At 32.1% G+C, this 15,346-nt stretch overlaps 2 protein-coding genes across 2 annotated transcripts; one reads left to right on the top strand and one right to left on the bottom strand.

The window, feature by feature from the left end:
* The first annotated feature begins 1,382 nt into the window (after positions 1-1,382).
* On the top strand, positions 1,383-3,277 carry LOC119687639 (uncharacterized PE-PGRS family protein PE_PGRS54-like). The gene has a single exon (XM_038102039.1). It carries the CDS (start codon positions 1,405-1,407, stop codon positions 3,241-3,243), a length of 1,839 nt encoding a protein of 612 aa, XP_037957967.1. The 5' UTR covers positions 1,383-1,404; the 3' UTR covers positions 3,244-3,277.
* A 10,835-nt stretch (positions 3,278-14,112) lies between these two features.
* Positions 14,113-14,640, bottom strand: LOC119688298 (elastin-like). The gene has a single exon (XM_038102977.1). The coding sequence runs from the start codon at positions 14,638-14,640 to the stop codon at positions 14,113-14,115; it is 528 nt and encodes a 175-aa protein (XP_037958905.1).
* Between the last annotated feature and the right edge of the window lie 706 nt (positions 14,641-15,346).

Raw genomic sequence — 15,346 nt, 5'->3', positions numbered from 1 at the left:
GGATAACGTTCTTCGTTAAGCATTAACGTTAAATGCTTGGTAATGTGTATAATGAATTTAATTCACCGCTCCATTTGTCATCAAATTTGTAACTAGCGAAAGGTCTAAATTATGGCTTAACTAACTTTTTGGAACTCAAAATCTAAAATTAGTTTTTGGCGAGTTAGATGTAAAGATATCCTTCTTCAGCAGCACAGAGTTGAGGTTGCTAATGGATACTTAATGGGTCATCATAAACTGCTTTATCACCTTAACAAAATACGTCTGTCCGAAGAGATAGATTATCGACTTATCGACTCTGCCTAAAAGCAGACAAAACTTCCTGTCACATTCTCTGTGATTCACTGCTCAGTCTTGATTTGGGCCAGGAGGAGGTCACTGCGTCGAGAAGTACTCTGCTCTTTTGACATAAGGAAGTTCTCATCGGCTGACGTTCTGGTTTTCATGCGGAAAGCGGAATGTCTTCTGTTCGGTTAGAGTTTGTTGTATCACAAAAGATCAACTATGGTCGCAGTGTTCCGATCCGTTCGGAGCTGGTATCCTGTTTATTTCTATTCTATTCTAGGTGTAAAGAGTTTATATAATGGGACCATAATTTTGGGAAAAAAACCTAATAATTCGTTTCATTTAAAACCCTCAAATTATACTTTATTTGAAAATGCTAAAAATTTGTTACCCAGTGTAATTAATTTGTTATTCAGTTATTGTTGAAAAAGTCTGGTAGCGTTTATTGAGATTTTCTTCAACAGCAATTTTTGGGAAAAGCTTCTTTTGAATTTTAAAAGCTCCACTATTATTATAATTTTGCTATTTTAAATAAAATATACCGCCAAATCTGCAAAGAATCGTTCTTTAGTCTCTTCACTTTCGATATTAAATAACAAAAGCGTATTATTTAGTCCGCCGAGAATAGATGATGTGAGCGGAGTAATAAATCGAAAGAGCGGATGATGTTCAAGTGAAGAAAGCTATAAAGCTATTGTTGTCTTTGTATATTCATATAAGACCAAAAGCAACAATAAATTTTGTATCTTTTTCGTTAGGTGAACTTGATTTCATTATGTGATTTCGATTTAAAGCGCTTTCGATACAGATTGTATCTACTGCTCAGTGTACTCCTATATAAAATCTCCCAAGAAATTTTTCTCATTGCAAGTTTCTACGTTTTATATTAATGAAAAGTGATTTTTATTTTGTTGTTGAATTATTCCTCACTCTTTTTTTCTTTAAAAAATTTTTAAAATATTGATTATTTGTTAATAAAGAATTTGTTATTATGCTAATTGCTGACGTCATATACACTTCAGTGGATCAGAAAATTATTGTGCTATAAAAACCTTGTCTCCTGTGAAACAGTCTTTAATATAGGTTCGTTAGTTGTGTTGTTGTTCAGCCTGTGAGATAATGACGATTCTGGTCGCTGTGTTTTGTGTTTTACTAGCGTTCTCAGCTGCATTGCCACTTCGTTACTCTAGTGGAGATGGTAGCTTAAGTGGTGCTAGTACAATTGCCTCCAGTGGTGCTAATAATTATGGCGGCTATGGTTCAATCGGTGGAGGCAATAATGGGTATTATGGATCAAATGGTCCATATAGAGGTGGATATGGAGGTAATGGATTCAGTACATTTGGCGGTTTAGGTAGACAATCTAATGTAGGAGGTTTTGGTGCAGCCGGTTTTGGTAATGGTTTCAGCGGCGGTTTTGGCAGCCAGTCTGGTTTTAATGCAGGATTTGGCGGAAATAGTGGTGGATTTAGTAATGGATTTTATGGTGGATATGGCGGAAACTTTGGTGGCGCCAGTGCAGTTTCTCCAGCAACTGCAGGTGGTTTTGGTGGGTTCGGAGTTTCTGGTCCTAGTTCAATTGCATCAACAGCAGCCGGAGGTTTTGGTGGTTTCGGTGGTTTCAATTCAGGTACCAGTGCAGCTTCTTCAGCTACTGCAGGTGGATTTGGTGGGTTCGGAGGTTCAGGTGCTGGAGCAAGTTCAATTGCATCTACAGCAGCTGGAGGTTTTGGTGGTTTCGGTGGTTACAGTGGTTACGGCGGTCATGGCGGTAACGCCGGTTATGGAGGTTATGGCGGTCATGGAGGCTATGGCGGTCAAGGAGGCTACGGTGGTCATGGAGGCTACGGAAGTTATGGCGGTATTAATTTAGTTTCCAGTGAAGTTCCCAGCAATGCTGCTGAATCAAGTACAAATAATAAATATCCATTTGGTGGTGCCAGTGAAGTTCCAAGCAATGCTGCCGAATCAAGTGCAAATGATAAACATCCATTTGGTGGTGCCAGTGAAGTTCCCAGCAATGCTGCCGAAGCAAATGCGAATGATAAAAATCCTTTTGATGGTGTCAGTGAAGTTCCAAGCAATGCTGCTGAGTCAAATGCGAATGATAAACATCCCTATGGTGGTGCCAGTGAAGTTCCAAGCAATGCTGCTGAGTCAACTGCGAATGATAAACATCCATATGGTGGTGTTAGTGTAAATACCAACAATGCTGCCGAATCAAATACGAATGATAAAAATCCATATGATGGTGTCATTGAAGATACTAATAATGCTGCCGAGTCAAATGCAAATGATAAAAATCCGTACGGTGGTGCCAGTGAAGTTCCAAGCAATGCTGCTGAGTCAACTGCGAATGATAAACATCCCTATGGTGGTGCCAGTGAAGTTCCAAGCAATGCTGCTGAGTCAACTGCGAATGATAAACATCCATATGGTGGTGTTAGTGTAAATACCAACAATGCTGCCGAGTCAAATGCAAATGATAAGAATCCATATGATGGCGCTATTCAAGATACCAACAGTGCTGCCGAGTCAAATGCAAATGATAAAAATCCATATATTGGTGCTATTGAAGATACCAACAATGCTGCCGAGTCAAATGCAAATGATAAAAATCCATATGATGGTGCTATTGAAGACACCAACAATGCTGCCGAGTCAAATACGAATGATAAAAATTCATATGGAGGTGCTAGTGAAGACACCAACAATGCTGCCGAGTCAAATACGAATGATAAAAATTCATATGGAGGTGCTAGTGAAGATTCCAACAATGCCGTCAAGCCAAATGCATACAAATACACTGCATATGGTGCGAATAAATCAAATGGCGGTTATGGTGGTTATCATAGTGGTAGTACTGCTCAGACCTCTAGTACAGCCACAGGCGTTCATAGAGGATATGGTAATGGTGGCGCTGCATTAGCTAATGCAAATACTGGTGTGGTGGGGTAAGAATAATATTATTATTAATTTTTTTTTTAAATAAAAATAGTACAATTGTATAAAAAATTAATTTTTAAATTAATATTTAAAACAAAAAATAAAGAACATTTATAATTTCTTTTTTGTCAAGCTGTGGTTTTTGTTAAACTTGTTTAATAATTTCAATAATTTTTTTTTGTTTGTCAATATTGTCGCAGATGTTCTCAAACCGCTATTTTGCATAAATTTTTAATATATTAATGGATTTCGTTTGTTTATTTACTAATGATATTTTATTTAAATCTCTTATATATTATCTACCTTTATTTACATAATTACTTAATACTCCTTGTATATAAAATTTTTTTAAACACGTTTTTTTATTGATTGTAGATTTTTTTAATTAAATAATTTATTCATTTTATGCAAAATAAACTGAACCAGATTTAGGGGAAAGAAATGGCATTAAATCTAAATCTGTTTTTAATTAAAATGTTATTTTCTTTAATTATTTCTGGAGAAATTTTTTAAAAATAATTTATATGCTACAATTTAGTGGTTAATTGATCGGTATATCGTCTTTAAGCCTGACCCTTAAATGTGATTAATGATGATTTTCAACATCACCATTAATCATTTTTAAATGTACACTGTTAGTGTGAATGTAAGTATAAATAATATGTCTCATTGTGAGATTAAACAGATCTGAAGTCAGAAAGAACTAAAACACACTTACATCTGTAGATTCTATTAGTTGCAGAGTAAAACTATTGCCCATCTTATCTACTCATGCCTGCAATTCTCAAGGGATGATAAATTGCAGGACATGAGCAATATTCCAATACGATTTAAAATATCTCCATATGATTCTCATTATATCATAAAAATTTTAGGTTCTTGAACCAAGCGATATCGTTGGAGTTTTCAATAATCTTAAATTGTGCGAGTTAACTAAGGCACTCCTCATCAAGGATAACACAATAGATCTGAATGATATAGTCAAAGTGTACCATTGCCTGTACGACTAATAATAATAATCCATAGCAGTGCTAGATTCATTTATTTTTGAATTTTCTAGAAGAAACCTTATGGAATTTTATAAAAACCTGTAATACGCTATGTGCTTTCAATGTTCAAAGTTTTTTTTATTGGTATTTATAAACAAATTCTTGTTAGAATTATATTTAAAATGTGAAACTAAAAAAAAGAATTAGAAAAAGATATATAAATTTTTAAATCGGAGTGTCTGTCTGACCAGTTCTGCATTATGTCAATCAAATCTCAATTTTCTTACACAAGGTAATCCTCGTGTTCAAAGGTCAACGAAATTCGATTTAAAAGAACTTCATATAATAATTGTATGGCTTGTGTATGATAAACTCGTTACTTCACCGTATTTTTTTTTGTTAATAATATATTTTTATTTACTGAAGGTAATGTGTTTTAACGAGTTCCTAAAAGTATGTGAGAAATAAATATATAAAGTATGAGTTTGTTTTGTTGGAAGCAACATACGTGTTTTTTAAATATTTATATGCGCTTATCTGTGAATAGAACACCCGGCTAATAGAACGCAAAGCTATAAGATTAATATCAATAGTGTAAACCAAACGATATAGAATATTCATAGCAAAAATTACATACTTAAAAATAAAGTAAATAAACTTTAAAGAATTTCGATAAAATAAATATAATACGATTCTATTAGTTTTATTCAATATTATATTATATATAAATTTTTTTTTATATTATAATAATACTTATTTGAAAATACTCATTAAAAAGTAGTTATGTGTTTTTAATGCTGTATAATACAATGTATATATAAGCCTATGAAACCATCAGGTACAAGTTGATTAAGTAGTGGCAGTGGTTAAGTTATAATTATTAATTATATATATATATACAATACATAAATATATATTTTTTTAAAGAATATATAAGCTACCATATTTACCATTTGAAAATATATATTGTATAACAAGAACTCTATCTTTACAAATCAGAATAGATCAAGTAGAAATTGACCTATGATTCAAAAAACTGGCATGTTCCCTTGACTAAAGGTGGATTAAGTAGGTTCGAATACTTAAGAATACTTTGTGCAAAATAAAGCCAAAATTGGATGATAGTGTAATTAAAACAAAGATGCTTTATTTAGAAACTTGAATAGAAAATATTTTAATATTTTATTATGATTTATTATAATGATAATGATGTTATGATTATATTATTTATATTATTATTATATATATGCTCCATTAGGAGCTTAAGGAGTTTACAAAAGTTTTCCACTGATTTCTATTTTGTGCTATTCCTTTCAATTCGTCAAACGATTTACCCGTGTCCTGCTGAACTATGCTTCTCTAGGTTTTTGCTGTTCTGCTTCTGCGCCTAGTCCCCGGGGGGTTCCAAGTGAAAGCAGCATGCGTGATATCTTCATAAGGCTTACGCAGTATGTATTCAATTCAAATATACTTCTTTCTTCTTATCTCGTTGTTTATGCTTGTTTGTTGCGTTATTCTCCATGATTTCACTTGAAATAGTTTTAGGCCACCATATGCCTAATATGTTGCGCAGGTATTGGTTTCTAATCCATATAGGCATATAGATTTAATGCATGCGTAAAAAAATTTGACCTTCGTGTTGGTAAGTGTTGGTATCACAACATATGGTGGATGTTATGATAATATAAATAAAATTAGAAAATGTAATATAAAAATTTTATATTTTGCTTGTCTGTCCGTCCGTCTAACTAAGTTTTCTAATACTCAAATAATCTTTATAAACACATATAAGATTGTACTATAATAGTATATAATATATTTACTATATATTATAGTATTTTACTATTAGAGACACTATTATATTGTTTTTTTTTATTATAAATTTTAGTTGTGTGTTAACAGAAATCTGTCTTTAGACGTAGAGAATATATATGTACATTCTTCGTTTATTTTACGATAGTGCTTAAGATTATATAGATTTTTTATTTTAATTTGTAGATAATTTAAATATATGCAACAAATTATTTTTCTTTCATTATTATATACAACATTTATACTTAAAACAAATACTAAACAACTTGATGTTTACAGGTACTCTTAGAAACCCCGATGTATATAGCCAGTTTTAATAATTTATTTCTATGTAATCTGTGCAGAAAAGTAGAGCTTTTGCGTAGATGATTACTTTTAGAACTATATGAATGACTTTATATTTGCTTTTTGTGGTTTATTTCGGGTGTAACCTCAGACTAATGTACTACGAGTGTATATCAGTAGTTGGCTCCCTAGACAATTGCATATATACTATATTCTACAAGAGTCTTACATTTCCCCGTATCATTTATTTTGTTTTGTGTATTCAAATAAATATATATGTAAAGCTTAAATGAATATGTGATGACTTTTAGGTTCTTTTTTCCTAAATCTTCACAGCAGTTAATCGTTTTCAATATTGTTTCTTGTCCATTTGTGTATGTCCATATGATTAAACCGGTATCTGGTCTACTATATTAAGTGAAAAAATTTATTTAAATTTATTAAAATACTTCTGACAACTTCAGATCAAATGTTATCTGTATTTTCTCTAAACTTTATAACCAGTAATTTAGTTCATCGTCATCATAACATTGTCGTCAGAGTGCTAATATTTATTGACGTTAAAAACTGATGGGATTTTTTTTTGATATCTTTCTGGTATTAGCGTTTTTGTTCATTTAAAAAATGTAAAATTCGAGGTCGTTAATCAGCTGATTGCTTACAAGTTAATGGTGTAAAACATTTTTTTTTATATATATAGAGTAAACAATATATAAACAATTTATATATAAATATAATAATGAATATAAATTAAAAAATATATACATTGTGACCGAAAGGTTTCCGGAAATTTTAAATAAAACGCAAAATTCTTAATCTTCATCAATATTTATTTTATCTCCTTCAAAATATGCTCCATTAGAAGCGATACACAAATGCCAACGTTTCTTCCAATCATCAAAACATTTTTATAGGCGCTTTCCGGTATGGCTTTGAGTTCCCTCTGCGAATTCTGTTTTACGTCTTCTATGGATTCAAAACGCGTTCCTCTGAGTGGTAATTTGAGGTTGGGAAACAGGAAAAAGTCACACGGTGCAAGATCAGGTGAATACGGTGGCTGTTCGATGGTATTTATTGAATGTTTGGCCTTAAAATCGTTGATAATGTTGGAACAAATTGAGGTGAATCGGAACAAGCCGGGCGTTGACACGTCGCATACACAAATTGTCCACCAAAATCAAACGAGCCATCTCACGACCGATGCCTAGCTCTCGTGCTATCTCTCTAACACTCACATGAGGATTTTTGAACACGATTTCCTTTGCCTTTTCAATGTTTTCGTCGGTGGTAGAGGTCGAAGGTCGTCCAGAACGCGGCATGTCTTCGACGGTCGTACGACCGTCCTGAAAGGCTTTGTACCACTCATAAACTTGAGTTTTCGATAAAACTGATTCCCCATAAGCCTTTTGTAGCATTCGCAACGATTCTGCACACGAAATTTCGTTCGAAACACAAAATTTGATGCAAACTCTTTGTTCAATATTTTTTTCCATTGTTTTTTTCGCAACGCACTACTGAGGTGAACTGGTTTCAACAGCTGCCGTAAACGAACTGTCTGACAGATCGCGCTCATTTATGGCTGATTGCTTAAGGTTAGTGCTGCCAAACTACATAAACTTAAAATATCGAAAAAATATACAGCGCGCGAATTTTAAATGAGAATTTCCGAAAGCTTTTCGGTCACAATGTATGAATCAAAACACAATACTATTGGGGTCTTGAAGATTTTAGACTGCTTTCTGATTTGGATAGTTTGGGTGTAACTGGGTATAAGTGATAAGTGCTAAGGTGCTTATGATTTAATTCCTCACGATGGTGACAGATTTTTAAACTTCTATCATAATTTTTCCTTGAAAGAATTAAAGATCGAATAAAGTTATACTTGATGCAAGATCTACTCTTCCTCTGACGGACAGTACTTTATGTTTAATTAGGGTGAATATTTGTAAATAAAACTCCAAGGCAATTTAGCTTACAAGTATAATGGAATCTGAAGAATATAAAATTTTTATTTCTTATCTATGATTAATATAATATGTAGGGCTGAATTGAATATAATTGTAATTAAAGCTTTCTATTTAATGGGAACTTCTTCAAAATCTAAAACTTTAAATAAAATAATACTACAACTGTCATCGGATTATTCGAATTTGCGCATTCAGGCCTACACAAACTATAAAAAAGAGCAGTAAAGTGTACCAAAGTATTTATTACCAAAGACTATTCAGGATTTACTGGAATATTACACTGAGTCTTTTTGCAACTGTATTCTCCATACTTAACGATTAAGTTGTTTACTTGGAGAAAAATAAACTAAAACCCCTAATACTCGAGCCCTAATTGGGCCTTAAAACCAATGCTCAACACTTGAGGCCAAAATAATTGAAAATTAATTGTATTTTATACTTATATATTTATTATACTTTATAACTCTTTGCTTAATTCAAGTTTCAACAAAGTAAACAGTTAAATTTTAAAATATATGTAATAATTTTTATTTTTGAAAACTTTATAAAAAAATTTCAGTTCTGTTATAAAATTTTCGGTTAAAAATTTACATCCAAATTGAAATTGCTTTCCTGCAAAGGGTATGATATATTTTTATATATATCCTTCTTAAAAACGAAGATCTGATTTGCAGTTCTACATATTTTGGAAGGACGTTGCATATTATATTTTGCTTGTCTCTCATAAATTGTGTGACTCCATTTCCGAAAGACGTTGTACTTATGTTAAAGGCCGCTGTGTTCCAGAAATATTTCATTGGTTAAGTATCAAATACATTCTTGACAGAAATGGATGGTAATAGCAATGAAAATGGGTGTATTAATTTTGTCCGTGCGGTGCATAGCCGAAATCCAGATATATTTCATCCCACTCGTTCTCGGTTCATATGGGAAAATACCTATATTCCTGACAATGAGAGTGATCTGTATGATATAATGCGTGTAGTGCCATATCGCATAAGAGCTCGAGTTTTTTTCACTTGGTTGTATTTTTGGCGTATGGTGTACACTGTGTACCATTTCTTATGCCCAGGCATACGTCATTTGGCACCTGCAGATGAAGACGACGGCCGTTTTAAGATATTTATTTGTGGTCTGTTTGAAATAACAATAAACTCAAGGTGTTCCTGGAGCTTTCGGTTCGCCCGCCGTTAAATGGGAAGAATCTACCAATCAATCCACTACAATAATTGATTCGCATTTAAATTATTTATGTATCTAAGTTAACTGTGAATCAATTATTGTAGTGGATTGAACCTAACTATTTTTGAAAAAAAACCCTACATCATCATTTGGCAATAAAATTAAATTAACAAGGAATTTCAAGTACTTCATTACAGCGAGATAAGTAATCATTGTGTATCAAAATATATGCATCTAACCACTTTCATGCAGATATTTTGCGGTGATTCAGAAGAAGTCATCGATTTATTAGTAAAAATGCGACTTAGCTATAAATACATCATTATATTCTGGAAAGAAAGGAACATTTCAAGCAATTAACTTCAGTTCGTGTTTTTTTTTGGTGAGAATAAAGTTCCATCAGCGTAGTGACTTATCTTATGATTTCTGTTTTTGGAAATGGACGTGGCACGGACGTGGTATTGACTCGTTTCGAACTGATCTTGAAAAAGCTGTAATCATAACGGGACAACATTATGCGATATGTTCGTGGTTTAATTAGATAGAAGATGATGGAAGATGGAATTTCAAAGAAGTGGAGTTGTATTTCAAAATGGTAGTGGAAGAATTTATTTTTGCAAAATTGCAACATAAAAAGTAAACAAATTACGGTATGAGATGCAACCACATCCATCGTAGTTCTGATATAAGTTACTAGCTTCTTACTAGAAGAAGCGATTAATAATCCCAATAAAAATTGTACATTAGAAGCTAATTAATCCTGGATGTGCTCTTGATATTACACCCATAGATTACCATTCGTTCTGATCTCTACAACATTCTCGTAGGTGTGAAACTGGAGTCAAAAGAAGACTGTGAGAATTGTCTAAACAAGTTTTTTAAAAATATAATTCTGTGATTTCATAATAAATAATATGTACTCTCGCTTAAAACCAATAGAAGTTTGTTGATAAAAGCAAAAAATATATTTGGATTGATTTGGATATTATTTCTGATATTATAAAGATTATTTAGTATAGAACCTTAAATATCTTTAGTTAAGTATATTACTAATGATATTCTTTGTTAAGTTGATATCACTTTCTTCGATGATATATACTTAGAATAAGGGGTTTTCTTGCTTTTATCGTTCATATGTATTGTTTACTGACAAATATTTAAAATTTTTAGCTTCATGAACTATTGAACTTAAAGACTGAAGTTGCATATTTTACGACAAAGAACTGTTGAATTATTCAGAACTCACATATCAAAATACGAGTAGTAGCTATCATGAAAGAGTTCCATAGGGAATTTTAGCACAATATCATAAATATAAATCATTTTTAAAAAAAATTGGCGAAATTACTTTTATTTTGTTTTTGGTATTAATACGAAAAGCATTAAGAAATATATTTATCTACTATTAGTAAATATATTGATATAAATAATACAATATTAGTATGTGTATAACATATACTAATTTAAGCTAGCTAGCCTGAGTCTGCAGCTCATGCATGAAACAGAATTGCACGGTTATTGCTTTTTATTTAAATATTAAATATTTTATTTACTTCATATTTGAGATCAACAATGCAAAGATATTTAAAAAGTGAAATACAGTCTCTGAACATTAGAATTAATACAAAAAAAGCCCCAAACGTACTCAAATCATGGGAGGCTTGACACTGGCAGTTCATATACCCACATATTTAGCGTGAATTTATTTTAGTATTTAATTAGCATAAATTAAATTGTAAAGTATATAACAATGTTTATATTCTATTATGTTTTCGTCATAAAGGTATTGTCTACTTGGATATAAGACACATAGTTATGTACATAAAAATACTAGAAAATGTTAAAGTTAGAAATATGTATATATATCTTACCAACATAAATATTTGCGTACGTAGCATTAAATTTAGTCCCAATGGGGATGCTAACCTTAAAGTATAGATAAAGTAATTTCTTTTCTGCTTCCGAAAACATCACCCACTTTTGATTGAGATTTCGATTAAATTTTTAGTATAATATAAATGGTATATATACATATATACATACATATATAAATATGTTATATATACATAAAGTATATAATGGACCTTGTCGTTACAACTATTATTGTCCATTTCCTCCAGTGGGGCATAAAGTCTCAATAATTCTTCTAAATATGACTCCATTTGTTGCATCTCTGTAAATGTTGTTCCATATATATCGTGCTTCAGCTAGTCCACTTTCGACCGTTCTTTTTCACGTTTTCGTTGTCGCATTAGGTCTTCTACTTCCTCATGGATTCCTTGCCAACGCTTGCCTCACTATGTAATCTCTCAGTTGTCTAAGCGTATGGCCTATCCACTTCCACTTTCTTATTTTTATCTCATTTTGTGTTATTTCGAATCGTTTGGTTCAGCAGGCGTTCATTTGATTTTCGATTTTCTTTATGTCGAGAGTGCTTTCATGTTTCATAGCCGTTGTACAAGATAGATATAACATTTGTTTTGAAGATTCGAAGTTTAGACCTTGCCATTACGTGTGAAATAAAATATTATTTAATTGCAATCAATGGCTAGACATCTTACTATATAGGATGCTTTTGTGATAATCATTTATTGTTTGCACATAGCTAGCAATAGTTTAGCCTTTACTTAAAACATGTTCATCGAGAGTTTGAGGATTGTCCACATAATCACAATTCTTTGCGCAATCTAAAATAGAAAAAGCTAACTAGTAACAAACCCCTTGATCTTGGTGATGAAATCACAACATTAAAACTTGAAATGACACGTCGGAGAAATTACTTACTGGACAACATCTTCAACAGGAAGATGACATTTAGCAACATCATTTCAAAATCACATATGTTCCATATCGATATCTTTAATATCAGGCCAAGAAAGTTAGAAATGATGTAGGTATAACGAGCAGAATTACAGTATGTGTTAGATATTTGGCAATCACATTATCGAACCAAATGCAGTATACAATGGCTTCTCGTAAATACAATAGCCTTTCATCAGTTAAATGTAGACTTTAATCGTATCAGACATTTTTGTGTAATGATATATCCAACAAGCCAAAACTAATACTCATTACTAAAGAAAAATCATTAGGGTAATAAAGTGTAAAATCTTTATAAGGATTAACCCAATCCTTATATAAAAAATATACGCTGGCATTCTCTTTCAATTCATTGAGTGTTAATCTGAAATATCTCGCCTTCTTCGTACCTTTAACGTGATTCTTCAGTTGTGGCTTATGAACGGGGTCTCATTTCTGGTATCATAACTGACTGTTATTTGTGCTTAACGATCTTTGATGCACAACTTTATAGCACGTTTATGTTGAAACTCTAATTTTATGGTGATGAATTCTCTATAAAAAGTATTATACATATAATGTATGTTTGCATTTATTTATTATTTTCTTACAATAAGACTAACAAGATGTTTTATAGATCTTACCGCTAATAACGTAACATTATAATTTTTTTTTTATCTATATTATAAATCAAACATATATTAAATAATTTGAGATAAGTCATGGCAAGTAATTCCCATAAAGGTAATGTTTCTTCTTCTGATTGCTTAATTAAAGGCTGAAAGGTTAGCCTTTAATTTCAACATTTCACTTTACGAAATTGGTGGATACTTTAAATCCATCTTGCTTTTGTAGAGCTGTTATACAGAAGTATTTTGTACTCTAGGCACATGCGGAACCTTTTTTTAATGAGTAAGTGTGATTCAGAGGTTTCGAGCTTCAGTTGAAGTTTTTTGATAACAATGTGCTTACGTCAAGTCCCTTGCCTTTTTGGATGGGAATGTTATTTAGTAAATTTGCTAGGGCGTGAATCTGATTTTGGTGAAAATGATGTGCCTGCAGTTAAACACATTTTTTTTAATTCACCTTTTTGACATAAATTTTCTTATTCCAAATAAATAAAAATAAAACTGACTATAAGCTGACACAATGCTATTTTCTAGCACTTTTTAACTGTGACATAGGGAATCGTTGTGGTGATAGCTAGACGTATTATTGAAATAACAGATATATAAAATACATAGAACATATGGCCAATGATAGTTACTATTTAAACCCTAGTTGATATATAACAATTTCCGGATATGATTAATTTAAAGGATGTGAACCTTTAAGTGTAATGTGATTTTGAAGATAGACAGCATATTTTTGTAAATAAAGATTAAAATCATATCACGATCTTAAAATTATAATCCTTTACATTCCTGTTTTGATATAAACATTATTTACACACCGATTTCAAGTTCATCAACTCTTATTACATGAAAATATATGCGATGCATATTCACGATTCATATTCACTTTAGATATCCTATATTACGAAGAATCCCTTGTCGAGTATTTTTGAAATCCATTACAGACTTATAAAGAATTTCAAAAAGTAGCTTGTTTATCTGATTTGAAACTTTTTTCTATCATTAATGGTAATTTACAAGAACTCAAGTTTTGAAACATTCACATTTTTATCGCACTGTCTTAAGATAATAATAATATATTAACACAATTCTTATAGTATAAAAAATTTGAAATTGTTTTATTCAACAATTATTTTAAACTATTAATATATTTAAGAGTATATAACAAAAGAGGTCCGTTATTTAGTTTATCAGTCCAAAAATGAGTTAAATTTAACCGCGTACTTTAACATTTGAGTTGGCATTGGCATTAGCATTGGCATTTGCGTTAGAGCCACCAAAACCAGATGATGACGATGAAGCGGATGCTGATGCTGAAGAAGATGCTGAGCCACCACCACGTCCACCACCAATATTGGAGTTAACATTGGTGTTGGCATTAGCGTTGGCATTAGAACCGCCGATACCACCACGACCGCCGCTGGAACCAGCATTAGCAGATGCACCAGCATTAGCAGAGCTTGATCCACCACCGACACCACCAAGACCTGCACCGCCGAAACCTGGACCACCGAAACCAGGAACTGCACCTGGACGTACTGGACCACCACGAACACCTGGTCCAACACCACCAGCAACACCAGCTGTAACAGCTGCATCAGCAGCAGCATTAGCGCTGCTTTGACCTTTACCGCCGAAACCAGCACCGGGTCCTTGAATGGGAACACCGTGCACAGGACCGCGTTGAGGCAATGCGCATACTGTGGCGAGTAGAACGGAAAGTACGATGAATGTCTTCATGGTGAAAATTAGTACGTGTATTGTTCAAATGGCAAATCTAAACTAACTAATCGTAAGTATTAGTTAAGGTATTTATAGCTCACAAATAGTGTAAAGCAATAGTAGAATAGCACAGCACCATGACTATGGTGGCGTCAGCAATTAGCGACTCAGCTACATAAGCAGTGATGTTGATTTGTTTGAGATGAGGTGCGAAAATCTGTGGATAGACAAAATAGAAACTTCCCCGCTATAAAATCTTATACAAATAATCAACAAATTGTGGAATAGACATAAATAGCAGTAAATAAAATGCTGCTAGAGAAAGAGTCTAAATGAGTTTAGTAATCGTCGTTATTAAAAATTTTGACCACAGAACTAATAAATCTTTAATCAAGCAAAAAAAAATAAATAAATAAAAACAACACAAATTTATAGTAAAAAATAAGTACAAACAAAAAAGTAATATATTGTTTTTTTTTGAGACAAAAATATTTCTCTTCTATTATAGGCAGTAAAATCTTATAATGATACATTTTATCTCACAAAGGGAGACACATTTTCTGTGAGTAGTTAACGCTCGACTTATTCCACACTTTTTTTCTATTCCAGCCGTACCCAAGTTTATAAGTCATGTATTCCGAATGTGAATGTATCTAACATATCATATATCTATACTCATATACAACACAATCATAAGAAGTAGTTATTTATTTGTTCAAAAAAT

This window comes from Teleopsis dalmanni, chromosome X, assembly GCF_002237135.1.
Source record: "Teleopsis dalmanni isolate 2A chromosome X, ASM223713v2, whole genome shotgun sequence".
NCBI lineage: Eukaryota > Metazoa > Arthropoda > Insecta > Diptera > Diopsidae > Teleopsis > Teleopsis dalmanni.
Note: the sequence above shows the minus strand (reverse complement) of the source record. Positions and strands in the feature narration are given on the sequence as shown.